At 29.8% G+C, this 19,810-nt stretch overlaps 1 protein-coding gene across 1 annotated transcript; it reads right to left on the bottom strand.

Annotated features, from left to right (window-relative positions):
- Positions 1-10,018: 10,018 nt before the first annotated feature.
- On the bottom strand, positions 10,019-16,419 carry LOC130975260 (uncharacterized). The gene is made up of 5 exons (XM_057900077.1): positions 15,562-16,419; positions 12,350-12,886; positions 11,390-11,445; positions 10,486-10,570; positions 10,019-10,387 (listed from the first exon to the last, which is right to left on the bottom strand). Exons 1-5 carry the CDS (start codon positions 16,417-16,419, stop codon positions 10,019-10,021), a joined length of 1,905 nt encoding a protein of 634 aa, XP_057756060.1.
- Positions 16,420-19,810: the final 3,391 nt, after the last annotated feature.

Here is a 19,810-nt window from a genome sequence, read left to right on the forward strand (position 1 = left end):
GGGTTGTGAATCCAACCACACTCTAGCTCTGTCTCTTACAGCAAAAGGGAAAAGCATGAGTCTGTAGACTTCAGGATCAACTCCATTCGTCTTTACAGTCTCACAGATCTGCAAGAACTCAGTTAAAAACTGATAAGGATCTTCAGATAGAAGTCCATAAAACTTGCAGTTTTGTTGCATTAATGCAACTAGCTGAGGTTTCAGCTCAAAGTTATTGGCTCCAATGGCAGGAATGGAGATGCTTCTTCCATCAAACTTGGACGTTGGCTTTGTGAAGTCACCAAGCATTCTCCTTGCATTATTATTATTTTCGGCTGCCATCTCCTTCTCTTGTTCTAATGTTTCTGAAAGGTTACCTTTAGAATAATTTAATTTAGCTTCTCTTAATTTTCTCTTAAGAGTCCTTTCAGGTTCTGGATCAATTTCAACAAGAGTGCCTTTATCCTTGTTCCTGCTCATATGAAAGAGAAGAAAACAAGAAAAGAAGAGGAATCCTCTATGTCACAGTATAGAGATTCCTTTATGTTAGTAGAAGAAGAAAGGGGTAGAAGAATGAAGAATGGATTCGGATTTATGGATGAAGAGAGGTGAAGAGAAGTGTTAGTAATTAAATAATTAAATAGAAGAAGAAAAGAGAAAATTCGAAAATAATTTTGAAAAGGAGTTAGTGATTTTCGAAAATTAGAGGTAAATTGTAATTAAAATTAAAACATAAAATAATTTAGTTAATTAAAAAGAATTTTTGAAAAAGAGAGAGATATTTTCGAAAATAGAAGAGGGAGAGGTAGTTAGGTGGTTTTGAAAAAGATAAGAAATAGACAAAAAGTTAGTTAATTGATTGAAAAAGATTTGGAATCAAATTTGAAAAAGATAAGAAGATAGTAAGTTAGATAAGATTTTTTTTTTTGAAATCAAATTTTAAAAAGATAAAATTTTTGAAAAAGATCAAAATAAAAGATAAAAAGATTTAATTCAGAAATTTTGAAATTATTTACTTCACTAACAAGAAACTACAAGATAAGATTCCAGAACTTAAAGATTGAACCTTTCTTAACAAGAAAGTAACAAACTTCAAATTTTTTGAACCAATCACATTAATTATTAGTGAATTCTCGAAAATATGATGTAAAGATAATAATAAAAAGATTTTGAAAATATTTTGAAAAATATTTTTGAAATTTTCGAAAAATAGAAAAAAAATGAACAAGATATGATTTTTGAAAAAGATTTTGAAAAGATAAGATTTTTAAAATTGAAATTTTGACTTGACTTGTAAGAAACAACTAATTTTAAAAATTTTTTGACCAAGTCAACCCAAAATTTCGAAAATTTGGAGGGAAATAAGGAAAAGATATTTTTTTGATTTTTGAATTTTTAATTATGAGAGAGAAAAACAACAAAAATACTTTATGCATGAAATTTTTAGATCAAAACAATAAGAATGCTATGAATGTCAAGATGAACACCGAGAACACTTTGAAGATCATGATGAACATCAAGAACATAATTTTGAAAAATTTTTGATGCAAAGAAAATATGCAAGACACCAAACTTTAGAAATTTTTAATGCTTGGAAAATATGAATGCAAAGATGCACATGAAAAACAAGAAAAGACACAAAACAAGAAATCATCAAGATCAAACAAGAGGATTTATCAAGAACAACTTGAAGATCATGAAGAACACTATGAATGCATAGGATTTTCGAAAAATGCAAGAAAAATTTTTAAAAGCATGCAATTGACACCAAACTTAAAAATTGACTCAAGACTCAAACAAGAAACACAAAATATATTTTTTTTTATGATTTTATGAAATTTTTTTTTGAATTTTTATTAATTTTTTTCGAAAATAAAGGTTAGAAAAACGAAAAATAAAAGAAAAATTTTGAAAAAGATTTTTGAAAAGAAAATTACCTAATCTGAGCAACAAGATGAACCGTCAGTTGTCCATACTCGAACAATCCCCGGCAACGGCGCCAAAAACTTGGTGTTGTTGCCGGATTAAAACTTGGCACCATTGTGGGTTGGAAACAATTGTTTGAATTGTTGTTCGAAATTGATTGTTCCCCGGCAACGGCGCCAAAAACTTGGTGGACGAAATTGTGATCAACAATATTGGCTCTTTGGTATGTACACAAAAACTATTGTGAGAGGAATCATTATTATGGCACTGGTTGAATTCACAACTCCGTTCAACTAACCAGCAAGTGTACTGGGTCGTCCAAGTAATAAACCTTACGTGAGTAAGGGTCGATCCCACAGAGATTGTTGGTATGAAGCAAGCTATGGTCACCTTGTAAATCTCAGTTAGGCAGATATAAATTGGTTTATGGTTTCGAAAATAGAAATAAGAAAATAGAAATAATAAAAGGGATAGAATACTTATGCAGATTCATTGGTGGGAATTTCAGATAAGCGAATGGAGATACTGTATGGCTCAAGGACGCTTGCCATTCTCCTGCTTCAACTCAATCCTTCTTACTCCTTTCCATGGCAAGCTGTGTATAGGGGTTCACCGTTCGACGATGGCTACTTTCAATCCTCTCGAGAAAATGGTCCTCTGCGGCTGTCACTCGCATGGCTAATCGTCTGGAGGCATCACCTGGCCGAAGGCTACATCCCATCCTCGCAGTGAAAACTACGCTCACGCGCTCTGTCACAGCACGGCTAATCACTGGTTGGTTCCCGCGCCTACTGGAATAGAATCCCTTGATTCTTTTGCGTCTGTCACTAACGCCCAGCACTTGCGAGTCTGAAGCACGTCACAGTCATTCATTACCGGAATCCTACTCGAAATACCACAGACAAGGTTAGACTTTCCGGATTCCCAGGATCCTACTCGGAATACCACAGACAAGGTGAGACTTTTCGGATCCTCATAAATGCCGCCATCTATCTAGCTTATACCACGAAGATTCTGTTGGGGAATCTAAGAGATACACATTCAAGCTCGGTTGCATGTAGAACGGAAGTGGTTGTCAATCACGCGCGTTCATAAGTGAGAATGATGATGAGGGTTATCTAATCATCACATTCATCATGTTCTTAGGTGCGAATGAATATCTTGGAATAAGAATAAGAGAGAATTGAATAAAAGAAAATAGAATTGCATTGAAACTTGAGGTACAGCAGAGCTCCACACCCTTAATCTATGGTGTGCAGAAACTCCACCGTTGAAAATACATAAGAAAAAGGTTCAGGCATGGCCGAATGGCCAGCCCCCTAAAACGTGATCAATAGCCTCTTAGGATGAAGAATAAAACAAAACTGAGACCAAAGATGTCTAATACATCAGTAAATCATCCTATTTATAATAAACTAGCTCCTAGGGTTTACATGAGTAAGTAATTGATGCATAAATCCACTTCCGGGGCCCACTTGGTGTATGCTTGGGCTGAGCTTGATCAATCTACGAGCTGAGGCTTCTCTTGGAGTTGAACTCCGAGTTATGACGTGTTTTGGGCGTTCAACTCCGGATCATGACGTTTTTCTGGCGTTTAACTCCAGACAGCAGCATGTACTTGGCGTTCAACGCCAAGTTACATCGTCAATTCCCGAATAAAGTATGGACTATTAAATATTGCTGGAAAGCCCTGGATGTCTACTTTCCAACGCCGTTGAGAGCGCGCCAATTGGGGTTCTGTAGCTCCAGAAAATCCATTTCGAGTGCAGGGAGGTCAGATTCCAACAGCATTAGCAGTCCTTTTGTCAGCCTTTTTTCAGAGTTTTGCTCAAGTCCCTCAATTTCAGCCAGAAATTACCTGAAATCACAGAAAAACACACAAACTCATAGTAAAGTCCAGAAATATGAATTTAACATAAAAACTAATGAAAACATCCCTAAAAGTAGCTTAAACTTACTAAAAACTACCTAAAAACAATGCCAAAAAGCGTATAAATTATCCGCTCATCATTTTTATACTTAAATTAATCAAGTGGATTTGTTACTTTTCATATGTGATATATATTCAAAAAACTTTGTTTTAAAACTTTTATTACATTTTAAAAATATAAGTTCTTATATATTATAAAAAAGTTTAGCTATTGTTTATAGATATCACTATTCAACATTTTTTTTATAAATTCAAATATAATATTTATCTGTCGCTACCAATAGTGTCGTTCCATGCATCGAACGGGCATGTCCACTAGTATATGTAATCTTCATTCAAGAAGAGTGAAGAGCAATTAATATGCATTTAATTGTACTAAATGTATGTATGTATAAGTAACGTATGTAAAGATACATGATGATGTAGGTACGCATATATGGAATTTTGATTGTAATAAATGCATGAATATATAAATGACGTATGTAAGGACAAATAATGATCAATGTATTCATATGTGAAAAAGAGAAAAATGTGGGAAAACTTATGATATGCCACCACTCACTTTTAACATTATAACCAGTATAATTATCCGTGTCATGCACGTAATAAGATTAAAATTATAATTTTAAATTATTTTTAAAATTATTTTAAATTATAATAATCTGATTAATAAAAAACTAAAAAAGTAACATGTTATACATTGTTTATTTTTTTAATATAATGTTAATTGGATTAACTCTAAAATAATTATTAATCGGTTTTAATAATCTACTTTTTTCAATAAATTAGACATATATACTGAATGTGATCATAAATAATATAGTAATAATTAAATCCACCAACAAATATATTGGATATTATCACACTATAAAACAAATTAAATATAAAGGCTATTAGCACTTATAAATCAATAAAATCGCACTGTCTTTGATTCGTGCAAGGGTTTACTTACCAAATAAACTTAAAATATAAACCAAAAATATTTATAAAATGGACCTAGCATCACTTGAAAAAATCATGAAAAATATTCAACTTACCTTATTATTCATAAGAACCATTTCTTTGTAAGTCGTCTTATTCTTGTCAAATTTGAATGGAACTTTCCATAACCTTATATATTAATTTTGTTAAATATTATATATATATATATATATATATATATATATATATATATATATATATATATATATATATATATATATACATAAATAAAAGAATATATGAATTATATTTTGTTAAACTCTATGTTACCGGTTATTAAAAACATTTAAATCACATATATTAATTATTTTTTATAATTATTTCATTTTATATATATGTTTTTTTATTTTACAATCGTGCAATAATTTTTTATTTTTTATATCCATATATATATTCGTCAATTTTGGCCCCATTTATATGCATATTAATAGTTTTTTTTAATAGTGATGTTTTAATTTTTCGTTTTCCTTTTTTCACGTATCTTTCATTTTTTAAAATAATGATGTTTTAATATTTCTTTTTCTTTTTTTAAATACATTTTTATTAATAATTACATTACTAATCTGAAATATAAAATGAAAAAAAAAGTGATACATCTCCAATAGAGAAAATAAACTTAAAAATCAGAAAAAAAAGAAACTTTATATTAAAAAATGTAAAAATAATATATTCAAAAAGAATAGTCGTAATATATAAATTGAGCCAACAATTTAAATTTCTCTAAAACTAATTTAATCAAATACCAATATTAGAAATAAATTACTGAAATAATATTTAATATATTCTAGTCCTTAGACACGTATAGATTCAACTGAAACAACATCGTAAGTTCAAACATTTAGAATTCGTGTAAATTCAGACCATTTCCTTATTCTTTGAAAACCTTCTATATTCCTGATAGAGTTGAATTACAATTCTTTTTATGAAAAAAAAATTACAATTCTTTTTATGAAAAAAAAATTACAAAGGTGACTTTGATGTGTTAGAGACCAAAATCCGAAAGTCAATATATATATATATATATATATATATATATATATATATATATATATATATATATATATAAGATTACTAGTTCTTTCACCTTCATTGTCTTGTGATTTCTATAAAAAATTATTATAGAAATGTTATTTATAAGATGAAATATAACTGCACAGGTTAAAAAGTACTTAATTAGTTAATACAAATAATTAGTATAATTGATTTAGTTCAATAAATTAAAAAAATAAATATGAAAGAAAAAGATAAAGAGAAAGTGAAATTATAAAAACGTATAGCCATTAAAATGTAATAAAAAAGTCCCTTTTAGTTTTTTATTTATTAATTATTAATTTATTATAATTAATTTCACGACATTTATTATACGTTATTCATCTTATAAATTAATACAATCAATTAATTGATATCAATTATCGATAATTAATTATAATTGATATAATTCATTTCGCTATACTATATAAATAAATAATTAAAAAGACACGTCTCAATTTTTTGTTAAAGTAGAACAAAATAAAATACATAAATTGAGTACATATAAATCTGAAAATTATAAAATTTTATTAACAACTCAAATAAATTAGTACCTTTAATGTCTATTTTAAAAATAATTACTGACCCTTTATTCTTTTAATTATTAATAATTTAAATAAAGTAATTTTCTATAACTTATTTTGTTATCTATTTTAAGTAATTACAAACATTCTATTTTTCTAATTATTTGCTTGTCTTATTTATCATTTATGCTTTCAATCAATTATATTAATAAACAAATAAACTAAATTAACTCCGGTTATACTTGGACTATTCAACAATTCAACATAATCCTTTTAATTTGGGATTAACTACTAACGATAGAAAATAAAAAATTAGAATAATTCAATATTCTGAATATTAATTATTATTGTGAAAAAACCTAAAATCATAATGAAATTTATTTTAAAGAAATAATCATGTATTATTGTTAAGTGTGGGAAGAAATAGGTGGGAAACTAAATTTTAGGGGATGGAACTCTATTGGCATATTTTTTTTACGGTGCCAAAATAAACACGGTATAGCCACGCTTTTCAAGCATGCCAGTTTTCTTCTATAGCCACGCTTTTTAAGCGTGACAAAAAAAAGGTCGCCAAATTTTTAATCAGTGGCCACCCTCGTAAAAGCGTGCCAATTTACCTTTTAAGGCCACGCTTTTCAAACGTGGCAGTAAAAAAGTGTGGCAAAATTTCAAATAAATGGCCACCCTCATAAAAGCGTGCCGATTTTTCGCGATGGTCACGCTTGTTAAGTGTTGTAAAAAAAGCGTGGTCAAATCTCAAATCAATGGTCACCCTCGCAAAAGCGTGGCCATTGACTACTTTTGGGCACGCTTTTAAAACGTGCAAGAAAAAAGTGTGCCAACAAACTTTTTTTCTTGTAGTGTACCCTTCACAACGCATCTTGTAACATCCCAAGAGTTACCAATTTGTCCACCTATGGAAGTCTATACATATCTATATATTTATATTGGACATGAATGTGATATACGGGACATGAGTGTGTTATACTTTAAACGTAAATGATTGTAATTTCAAGAAAGATTGACATCATGCATCATGAGGTGGATAAGAAGATTAGTTAGCAACCTACAAACAAAAGACACAATCATGATCTATTAATAACCATATTATACATAAGGTTGGAAAGACACTATAAAAAACGTTAAATACAAACGGATTTATCATCAGATGTTAGCGTTGGATTCATTGATAGATTTTAATTTTTGACGATAAACTTGTCAGTAATATTTGCTGGAAAAAAAATAATTGCTACGAGCATTATCGTCAGATTTACAGATGGAAAAATTTGACGGTAATCTTGATTAATGAAATGTTGTGTTTCGGAGTACCCGTAAAGCTTTACCATCAAATCTGTTGGTAAATTCGACGATAATCATGCCCTAAATTTGGACTGCAAATCATTTTTTCCTCATTTTGAATCTCTCTCTCTCTCTCTCGCATTCCACTTTCTCTAACCCTCTAATCTCATATCTCCCTCAACATTCTCTCCGGCAGCCCCTCTGACGGCCCCCTCTCGCCGTCCATCGGTTCATCTCTCTGGTCTCTCTCTCTCTCTCTTTCTCTCTCTCTCTCTCTCTTTCTCTCTCTCTCTCCCACACTGCCGCCAACAACCTCTTCCAGCACTCCCGTAGCGCCGGCCACCACTAACATTCTACCGTCGCCACTGTTGCTGCTGTCGTCGTTGCTCCCTCTGCCTCCAGCAACAGTTATTGACATTCCGGTGATCATTGACAACCACCTCCAGCCACCTATTTCCCTTTTTCGGTAACATCATTATTTTCTAATTAATTTTCTTTTTATTTTAGTTAAATTTAAGATTAATTTAGATTTTAGTTATTAATTAGTATTATGATTTAGGTTTATGAGTTAATTAATATTTTATAGCTTGATTATCTTCATTAAAGATTTTATTAATCTAATTTTGAATATTGAAGTTTGTTTAAATGATTGAGTTGAACTTGATTAAAGATTAAAAGGGATTAATAGCTCTAATAATAAAATCTATTAGTAACAATGCTTTAAGCTTCTTAGTGGGTGGACTAGGATTTCAACTCTTGTTTGTTGTCTTAATGATCGAAAGAATTTAATAACTTAAATACAATTAAAGACAATAAACCAAGAAAATTTATATTGAGTAAATTGTTTGATATTTTAAAAGTTGAGTATAATTGAGAGATATTTAGTTTGGATGGAACCTTTAAAGGATGGAGAAATCCAAATTTTAAGGAGGTTTCATCAAAATTTTTATAAGATTTTGAATGAAATTGAAAAATAAGAATAATGAGAATTGTTATTGAAAATTTGAATTTTATAAAAGTTAATAAAATTTTAATTTGATTAATTCTAAGTAAAGAATTATATTTTGAAAAGTTTTAGTGAAATTTAATAGATGCAAATTTGTATTTAATTGGTATGCTCTTTGTAAATATGACGACAGGCAGAGGTGTCATGAATCGACCTCGTGATCGTGGTAGAGGGAGGGTGTCTATTGGTACCCATGGACTTCTCGGTCCTCGCCCTCTACTCCGACTACCTCTGGGATGTTATAGGAAATAGGATCAGCCGTTCATCATGGTCCCTAATCCCAACTACATGGCTCCTTCTTCTGTGCCACCCCCGCAACCAAAAATCGTCCAACTGCTTCACCAGATTGGACTCCTCCACCACCTCCATCCGCTCAGCAGTCTACTATTTCGACGACGACGCCTCTAGCAACAGATACTGTGGTACTAGAATCCTCTCACGAATCCCAACCAGATGCCCCTCCACCACTTCTCATCATACAAATGACGATTTGGCCTGATGGTTTGACAGCATAAGCACTATTGTAAGTCTTTATATGCATACTATTTTAGTTAGTTAGTTTAATTTAGTTACACTCAATTTTTAAGTGTTAGTATATTTAGATAGGTTCGATTTAAGTTAGTAGGTTTGAACTACTGAAAGTGTTCGAAAATTTTTGATTGTTTATGGATGTTCATATTCCTACTTAAGTCATATAATTCCATATTAGTTTGTTTGTGAATTGTTTAAGTGAATTGTTGATGGATAGAGTTTGCGGCGCATTCTAGTTATAGATAAGACCCTGCCAAAATGTCTAAAAAATCAAAATATAATCTTAGTTTATAGATTGCTTTAAATAATTTTTTAGGAAATTACTAATCTTAAGTTTTCTATTGATAGGTTTGCGCCAAATAACAGCACATGTACAAAGGAGTGTACTAATGTCATCAAGGTGATGTACCGCTAATTCTAAAATTTTTCAATACAAAATATCGGAATGTTACACACCTCGGCCGCCGCTTCTTCCACTCGTACTTGTTCTTGACACTGCCACCTCATCTCGCTTCATACTTCGAATCTTACATTCATGATCCCAAAGACAGCCGCCATGAGTGGTGGTGGGTTACTCACAACCGAAAAGACGCAGTAGAACCCATGAGTTTGGCAATCTTTGTCTTTCATCGTTGTTACTCCATCTTCAACCGTTGTCATTCCATCGCGATTTACGTTCTCTCTTTGGAAAGGCACTGTCCTCGATGCCGCTACTGCCCGTGCTTCGCTCACTACTGCTGCATAGTGAGGTCGTGACAAGTTCAATTCTATGGCCTTGACTTCTGCCTCAGCCTCCTCTTCTCTCAAAGTTGTTCAGCCGCCGTGGATGTTGTCTTCTTCTTCGGCTTCTATTCCCCACTTATTAGGATTGTGGTCGTTCAGAGATCTTGTTCCTGCATCTAGGTCAGTTGGTTCTAGACTTGGAAGCTCCAATTGTAGATCTAGATTTTTCATTTCTTGATTTGCTTGATTGTTGTTGCTTATTTGAAATTTGGAATGTTTTGGATGGACTAATATTGTTGCTAGTTCCACTATGGAACTATGGATTTGAATTTGTACTTGATCAGACGCTTGATCTTTAATTTCCGACTTTGAACTTTCTAATTGTTCTATATTTGATTCTAATTTGGCTTGAAATTCTGAATCTGTTTGTTTCTCATCTTCAAATTTTATTTCATGTATCTTTGTATTAAACCAAGCTTTCAACAAATTAAAGTTCTAGTTATCTTAATTTTTAATCCACTAATGAATCAAAAAAGCAATAATTCAAGGTCACTTACATTAACACTTTTTGCATAAGACTTCAAATTGTCGTAATATGTAGTAACTTTACCAGATTGTTTTCCAATAGAGTCTGGCAAGCCACTATAGAAATTAAAAATGGTGGTTAAGAAAGCATCATTGTAAGGACTAAGGAGTATAATATTGGATAAAAAAGAATTATTCAAGAAGGAATTATATCAATTAACTAATTTCTTGCATCTTTGATTACACTAAAATAGTATCTGAAAGTTTATATCGATGACAAAAATAAATATTAAAGATACAAATGACAAATAAATTTTTAAAAAATTTAAAAATTTAACAAAAATAACTAATAAATATTATATTTTTTATAAATGACAAAAAAAAATTGTATATAAAAAACGACTTATTTATTTAATTCAAATATTTTGTGACAACATTTGAATAAATATCTACAATTTATATACAAAATATCATAACAAAACTTAATCTCTAAAATCTTTTTCAATTTTCAAAACAACTGGTGATTCACAATAAAAAAAATTACTTGAGATAAAAATGACCAATTTTTAAAGATGAAAGGATTATATTTTTCTAATAATACTTGTATAAAATAAAATAAAAATTTTGTCTTTAAAATCCTTTTTTAAAATATAATTTTAATATCAACTTATTTTTGTTACCTTTCAAAATTTTTCACAAATTTATTTGTCATTTATATTTTTTAGTATTATTTTTATCAATAATATAAATTTTTAGATTCCATTTCAATAATTTTTCCTAAAATCTACTAGCTATTGACATTTATGTAATAGGGCTATTATACCCACTTTTATTTCTTAAATCATAATCTGGGTTTGTTGTATCATTCTTCTCGCTTTTTATGGAGGAGTCACACTCTCAAATCGATGGCATTCCCTAATCATGACCTGGAATGACTCTTTCGTTCTGCTGCCTCCATCATTCATTACCTCGCAACATTGTCTACGTGGTGCCTGATCATTCATCCACGTCAACAAAAATACGACACAAAGCAAAAACACATTATTAAATGTAAAAATATAAGACTCTTCTCTTCAACCATTTAACGCACAAATTCAACCAAGAGTGCGAAGGAATATTTTTGTTCTTAAAAATGATTTGTATTAATTAAGTAATGTGAATGAATGAATTTTTTTCAATCAATCTTTAAAATTCTTTTATTTATTTTAAATTTTTAATCATAAATTATTAATATTTAATTTTTAATTATAGATACTAATTCTTAAAAAATTATTATTTAAAAATAATTAATATTAACGGACTAAAAATTAATTATATATTTTTTATTAATTATACGAATTAATAGTCAAATTAGTCCCTAAAAGATAAGGCATTCTTTCAATTCGTTCTTAAAAGATTTCTTCAATTAAATTAGTCCTTCAAAAATTAAGAATTAATCATATCTATCATTCAGTTATTCTATTCATAATTTTTATCACGATTGATGAGCTAAAATGTTAACTGATAACACACATAACACATAACATATTTAATTGAACGTTAATTAATTAAAAAAATCTATTAATTTAGTCATTAAATGATATTGAGAATAAAATTTTTATAATTAAAAAAAATAACTAAATTAATAAATTTTTATAAATATATTTAATTTGATCAATATCTAATTAGACATATTATGCATTATATATATTATTAATTAATGTTTTAAAGTATTAATTTTTTTAAAAAAAAATTATTAATAAAACGAGTAAAAAATAACTATGATTAATTTATAATCTTTAAAAAATTAATTTAATTAAAAAAAATTTTAAATATAAATTTAAAAAATATCTTATTTTATAAAAACTAATTTAATTAGTAACCCTTAATTCTAGTCTTATATCTTATTTTACATACCTTTATCCACATCTCTGGTGTAAACCGTGAGGCCAAAACGTCAATGTGTTGAACACCCAGAGCCTCCTTGTACTCCTCGCGCTGACACTCTCTTAGCAAATTTTTCCTGTACCTTGACCGGGTCTCTCCGAAACCGGCGTTTCCAACGCTATCCAAAGAATACACCAAGGGCATCTCACACGGGTCGTTGATAACGGGTCGGGTATTTAATGTAAAAGGCCCACTTCTCCAACTACTCCAAGTTTTGAACGTCCCAAACGCCATTTCCAAAACCTTGGTAGTAACCAAAGAAGGATAAAGTTCCACGCTGTATCCCCATGAAACCGAGACTGACCAGTTTCGAAGTGGGTCGTAACAGAAGCTCTTTTGGAGAGTCCGGCCCGGATCCGCTTTGTATGTTGTCACAAGCTTTTGAATGGAATCGGATCTGTTCATGTTTGGGAATATTGGATCTACGTAGTCAAGGTGGTGGAGTGACACCAATGGTGCCACTGGGTGTGCTGCCAATAACCCATATGGGTTCCCACGAATATCAACCTGAGAATATTTTAATAAGATTAATTTTTGGTCACTTAGTAAATAAAAATAAATAGTCAAATTAACCTATAAAAAATTATTCATATTTTAAATTAGTTTTTGAAAAAAATTTTTTAATTAAATTTATTCTTAAAAAATTTTAAGTTAATCATTTTGGTTGTTCTGTTACTTTCGTTACTCACGACATCAAAATTTGTTAACATGATATAGTAAATGACACCACAACACATATTTAATCATTTTGATTGACAGTTAATATGATAAATTTATAAAATTAGATTAAATTAATGCTAAATTGAAAAATTTTAATGTTTTAAATTTTTTCTTCAATTAAATTTTAATTTGATCTAATTTCATAAATTTATTATGCTAATAGTCTATTAAAACTCTTATATGTGTGTTGTTGTATCATATAAGATGTTAGGTTAACAAATTTTAGTGCGGTCAACAAAAAAATTGAATGATTAACGTGATTAATTAAAATTTTTTAAAAAATGAATTTAATTAAAAAAGTTTTTTGAACACCAATTTAAAAAATAAATATTTTTTAAAGATAAATTTAATCATTTATTCATTTATCCTAAAGACTAATAAGTCAAATTAGAGTTATATTCTAATTTCTAAATATTTTAAACCATAAGAATTTAAAAAAGTTTTCTGCAATAATTAAAAAGTTTATTAACATTAGTTAAGTAAAAATACATAAAAAGAATAAAATAAAAACATTAAAAAAATTAATAATTTAACTAAAAAGTAAAAATTAATTAACTTTAAAAATCGGAAATTTATGACAGAATTTGTCCTATAGTAAAAATTCTGGTGTATATCAGTATAAGTGAAGTTAATAATTAAAAAATTTTAAATAATAATTTAATTAAATTTATTAATTTATTATTTAATAGTTTTAATTATAAGTTTACATGAAATTAACTGGATTTCACTTTTCATTTCTTGGATCAAGAGATAGCTGGCCACCCTTAAATTTGATTTTATTATTTGAACAAATGATTATCTTCTTTGTTTGGCCGTCCCTCTCAAACTTATTAATGCTAATGCATGGCATGCCTAACACTAGTGATTCCTCTAAATTGACTTTCAACAGGGAAAAAGATAAATAAATAAACAAGAGGACTCCTCTATATTAATTATTACCCATGGTTAGTCGTTTTGAATGATCACGTTGACCTATGTTAAAAAATATTTTTCTCCTTTAAAATGAGTGTAATTTTTAATTTTTAATTTTATTTCAACCTGACATATCAAAATTTAATTTATTGTAGTTTTATTCTATTTAAAAATTTATTATTAATTAATTAATTATTTTATTTGAACGAACTAATTATTTTACTAACTCAAATTTATTAAATAAGTGTTGTTTTTAAATTTTTCTTTTTATTCCAAAAATATTTACTTAACGAATCAACAAATTAATGTAAATTTAAAAATAAATTATACCTCTTATCAATACTATTATAAATTTATAACTTCCAGGATAAATGAATAAAGTAATTATAGAAAAAATTATTAATGTATTAATTTAAAAGATAATTTTATAAATTCATTTTTAGTCTCAGTAGCTTTAATACATTCAAATTACTAAGTGAATTTTTTCCAACTACTAAGTAAAAATTAAAATATATACACTTATTTAAAAAAAATGGAATCCTATACAAAAATTAAAAAACGGTGGAATCATATACAAAAACGGTGAATTATATACAAGAATATTGACATTTGATCACAACGTCACAATAAGTGTGAATAAAACTATTTTTTAAAAAGAATTAGTTGCTAAATCCTGTTTTAGTATTGTTTTAAGATTTCTTAAATTAAACTCTATATAGCAAAAATATATATTGAGTTTAAAGAGCGTCAGTCAAGACCAAAAAAAGCCTCAATTATTTCTAAAATTATATTTTTATTTTAAACTCTAAACTATAAACACTAAATCTTTTAAAAAGTAAAAATTTTATAACTAAAAAGATTAAATTAATTAAACATTAAATATAAATTTTAAATTACAACCATATTATATGTACATAAAAATTTAATTATTTGTATAAATACATATTAGAATATAAAATTAAAATAAAAAAATGAGTTGAACAATATTTGGTCGTTAATTTGTTTTTTTTTTTGGTACAAAATCTTTTTGTTTTAAGAAATAATAGATAGTTTAGCATATAATAATAAATTCTTTTTATGGTGATTAAATTTTAAATATAGACTTCAAAAATAAAAAGAAAGTTTTATTTTCTTCTATTTTTACTTTTACACTATTTTAATAAAAAAATTGATAGACACCGAAAAAATCTCCGGTAACAATAACTCAATTAAGGAGTGTTTGGGTCATTAAGTTTTGTAATTTATAACCATCAATCAATTAGTCATTATTTATATTTTTAATAATGTAAAATTTTATCTAATAACATAAAATTATTCACTATTTTTTTATTGATTAAATGTTGACCAAATTTTAATAAAAATACTAATCTCCTAAACATTCTCAACTCAATTTACTATATGCCTTAAATTTTAAAACGCCTTTTAAAACTCTATGGAGTAGATAACATTCAAATCCTGATAAAATCGCAATCTTTTTGGTAACTTACTCAATGTACCGTTATTTTCCTTTATTTCTTTATTTTTTTAAAAGAAAGTTTAAACCACTATACCTGATGAAAACCAGGTTCTTTGGTAATCTCAACCCCTATCTCGCTGATGCAACTCTGAATCTTTTGATCAGACCCAAAAAGATGCGCATACCGATCAATGCACCCGTCCAAGATCGTCACAAGCTCCTCCGCCAAAGGGTAGCTAATGGCGATGCCGCCACCACCATAAGCCATGGTATAAAAATGTACCAAATCCTGCTCCACGCTCTCAGAGTTCCCACCAATGTAGTACATTTGATTGTGATCGTACTTGGATAAAACCGTTGCGAGGTTGTCGGGGAAGAACACCGTGTCGTCATCACCCATCACAAACCACCTCACATTCTCCAAACCCAGCTCGAAGCTCTCCTTCACTATCCTTGCCATGCGAATCGCAGACCGCGTTCCGTATGGACACGTGTATTTAAAGGATGACGTGTTGTCAGAGATCTTGTAGGGAGGCGAGGTCTCTGGCCACGGGTCAGTATCTGACGGATTTTGGTCTAGCCAGACAAAGCCTCTGGTGGCTCCTGGACGCCACCAGAGCTCGGTGTAGTGGCGCCGAGTGTGCCACGTGGCGGCTGAGCCGCCAATGCCAAACACGATGTGGCCGATGTTGGTCGGCTCATGTTGTGTTCGTTGAGTATGGAGCATGTGGTTGAAGGTTGTGGTGCTATTGTAGGGTTGGCCGTAATGGGAAATGGAGAGGCGGAGGAGAAGGGAGAAGAAGAAGACTGTTGAAAGAGCAAGACCTGCTTTGAGAAAGAGAGAGATTAGGGAGCTGATGGGTTTCACGGTGGAGAAGAGGAGTGGAGTTTTCCATGCCTTGTTGAGAGGGTCTAGAGCCGATGAATATGATTTTACTGAGGAAGACGACATTTGATATAAAAGGAATGGAAAGTGGCTCGTTTTGGAGAGATTTGAGAGTTGAACTAGTAATATATATATATATATCATGTTACTTAAATCTTAAAATTAGCCATTAGTATAAATTATATATTAGAATATAAATATATATTAAAAATAAATTAAATTATATATACATTTATATATAAATACATTAGCAATTAATTTTAATGATTGATTTTGATATTAAATATATTTTTAATTATATATATGGTTCTAAACCCCAAAAATCCGACTAAATAAGAATATCACATTACTAATTCATTAATAGTCAATTAATATGTTAATAAAGTAAATAGTATTATTATCTCAAAAAACTGACAAATTATGATATTAAAACATATTAAGGATAGTAAATCCCTAACGTTTATACCAGAAAAGTGTAATCTAGAAAAAAAAACTCATGAGGTAAGACACAATTTGTTACAATCACGCTAAAAATATTACTGAACTTAAATATCCAAGTATCTTTGCAAGTTGCCCTCTTAGATCTAGTATTAATATTATCCAATTTAGGGTCTCGGAATCTGGTAAGTTTGTAACCTCTAAAGTTGCGAGAATTGAACCGACGGTCAATGAATTAGTGGAGTGACTGGTTCAATAGTTCATAGGTTCCAGTTTAATTAAATATAAAATAAAATAATTAAAAATTTAATATATATTTTTAAATATTTAAATTCGATATTTTTTAAATTGGTAAAATTTAAAATTTTACAATTTTACATAATAAATTGTCCACTAAAAATTCACAAATAATTTTAAATATCAACATTCATAACTAACAAAAATCAAAATACACGTAAATGACAAATAAAGAAATAATGTATGTTCTACCATCATTAGTTATTTTAGTTTTATAAAAACTTAAAAAAAAATAATAGCAGCATAAACAATGCAGAAAATCAGAACTAGAATCAACAACTCACACAAAAAGATCTTACAACTTTTAAGAAATCACTAGAAAGATTAAATAAACAAAGAAGACCAAATTACTAAGCAATTAAAAGATTCAAAAACTCAAAAGGTACTTGAAAATCCAATTAATGATCTTGAAACAACAAAAACTTGAAAAATAAGCACAGAAGAGAAACCCAGTTTGAATCCAGTATCCAAAAAACTAACTCAAAATTCAATATCCATATACAATTAACTCATGAGTCAGAATATATACAACAATCATAAAAATTAACATGAAAAAAAACACAACTAAAGAAGTAGTAGATGAGTGCTTACCACCAGAGAAGAGAAGACAGGCGAGTAGCAGAATTTTTTTGTGTGGAAGTGATGGCCGAGCAATGGAACAGAAGTGACGGAAAAGAGAAGACAACCAAGCAGGAACCTTCGCAATGGTGAGGAGAATAGAGCTGAGTAGACATTCGCGACGTCGAGCAGCAGAAATGTTCAGCGACAACAACAACATCCTCGGGTTAGACAAGGAGGACAGAGACGACGAGTCCAGGACGGCTGACAACGATGAGGACAGGTCTGGGCTTGACGACCTTTTGGCGACGACGATGAGGACAGGTCTAGGCTCAATGGCACCCTTAGGGTTGATGACATGAGGAGGAGAGAAGACTTTCGTGAGGCAAGGATGGCAACCACTAGTTGTCACCAATAGCACTGATAATAGTGAAAAATGATGGTGGTTGTTTTGCTTTGTTGATTTTGCTCAGTAGGATTAGGGTTAGTCAGTTTGGGGCTTTGGACATTTGTGAGAGATTAAAGGGGGAGGGTATGTTCTGGGCTGAGTTTTTTTTTTTTGAAGATCGAAACGATGTTGTTTTGAGGAAGAAATATCGAATCGAAAGTTTAAAAAATTGAGCCAATTTTATCAGTTCATCGATTAACCGTCGGTTCAATCGATTTTTTAATCGATTTTTATAGAACGATTTTAAATATTAATCGAATTATTTAAAAAATCGATTTTTAATTATCCAGTAAAATCGATCAATTTAATTCGATTTTCAGAATATTAACAATCTCAACAAAAAGTATATATATATATATATTAGATGTATATTAAAATTAATTATTAGTATAAAATATATATTAAAATATAAATATATATTAAAATAATTAAATATATATATATATATATATATATATATATATATATATATATATAGTTGATAGTTGATTTAAATAAGTACAAATAATATTTTCTATAGTTAATTAGTGGCTTGAACGTTTTCCCTAATTATAGGAGTTAGGTATGAGCCGAGAATGGGACTATTGAATATGGGTTCCTACCAATTGTATTAAGTCCTTAAATAAGGTGTGGAAAATGAGAATCCTATAGAAAAATCTCATGAACTCTATGAGTTAAAGTTTGGAAAGTCAAACAAGTTGGGGGATCTTTTGCGGCTCTTAAATTGGGTTTCATACTTCTTAATACGTACAAGACCATGTTTAAAAGTAGGGAGGTAGTATGCAATCCACATATTTAATTTGTCCAACAAAAAGCAAGCATAGGCTAGCATCCATTATCCGTCCAATCCTCTATTCAGAATTTCCGATTTGAATTTTGCAAGTTACATTCAATCCACGGGTGGGTCGAATCTTATCTGGTTAGATTCGAAGGCAGATATGATCCAGCATCAAATATAGATCATATTATACATACTTATTAGTATGATAAAACCCAATATATATATATATATAGGCTCCCGATGAAATTTGATCCCAATTTAATTTAGTCTTTCAATTTTTTATTGGCTCAAATTGTACTTTAAAATTTTAAGATGTGACTCAAGTTGGTTTCTTCATTCATTTTCGTCACTGAAAAAGTGACGTGGCACATTTAGTTGACTTCTGGCACCTAAAATATAACAAAATGACGCCGTTCATTAAGCAAACTCTCAATTGGCCTTTCTTCTTCCTCTTCCTCCTTCTTAATTTGACGCTCTCTCACCTCGGTTCACCATTACCGTGCCTCTCATCTCTATCGTCACGCCTCTCTCCTCCATTTTGCCTCCCTCTCACTCTCTCACACAGTCAAACTCACAACTCTCGTCACGACAACACCATCGCGGAGCATGCATGCCCATGGAACCAACTCCAACATCACCACAACACCCATACATGTGAATCAGAGAGTTCTGAACCAGTAGCACCCCCATGAACCCCATTCTTCAAGGCTTGATCGTGACACTTCTTCCTAAATTGAAGGCAACCCATCTTAGCACAAGAACTAATGAGGGGCATTATAAAACTTGGTTAATTAATGACTAATTAACTCATAAATGAGAATTTATTCTAGAAAGCAAAAAATGTGATTTTTATGGCTTAATATGATAGAGGAGATTGAGATGAGAATTTTGATACCAATTTTGTAGAAATCGGACCAAGATTGGACCGAACGGGC

This window comes from Arachis stenosperma, chromosome 4, assembly GCF_014773155.1.
Source record: "Arachis stenosperma cultivar V10309 chromosome 4, arast.V10309.gnm1.PFL2, whole genome shotgun sequence".
Classification (NCBI taxonomy): Eukaryota; Viridiplantae; Streptophyta; class Magnoliopsida; order Fabales; family Fabaceae; genus Arachis; species Arachis stenosperma.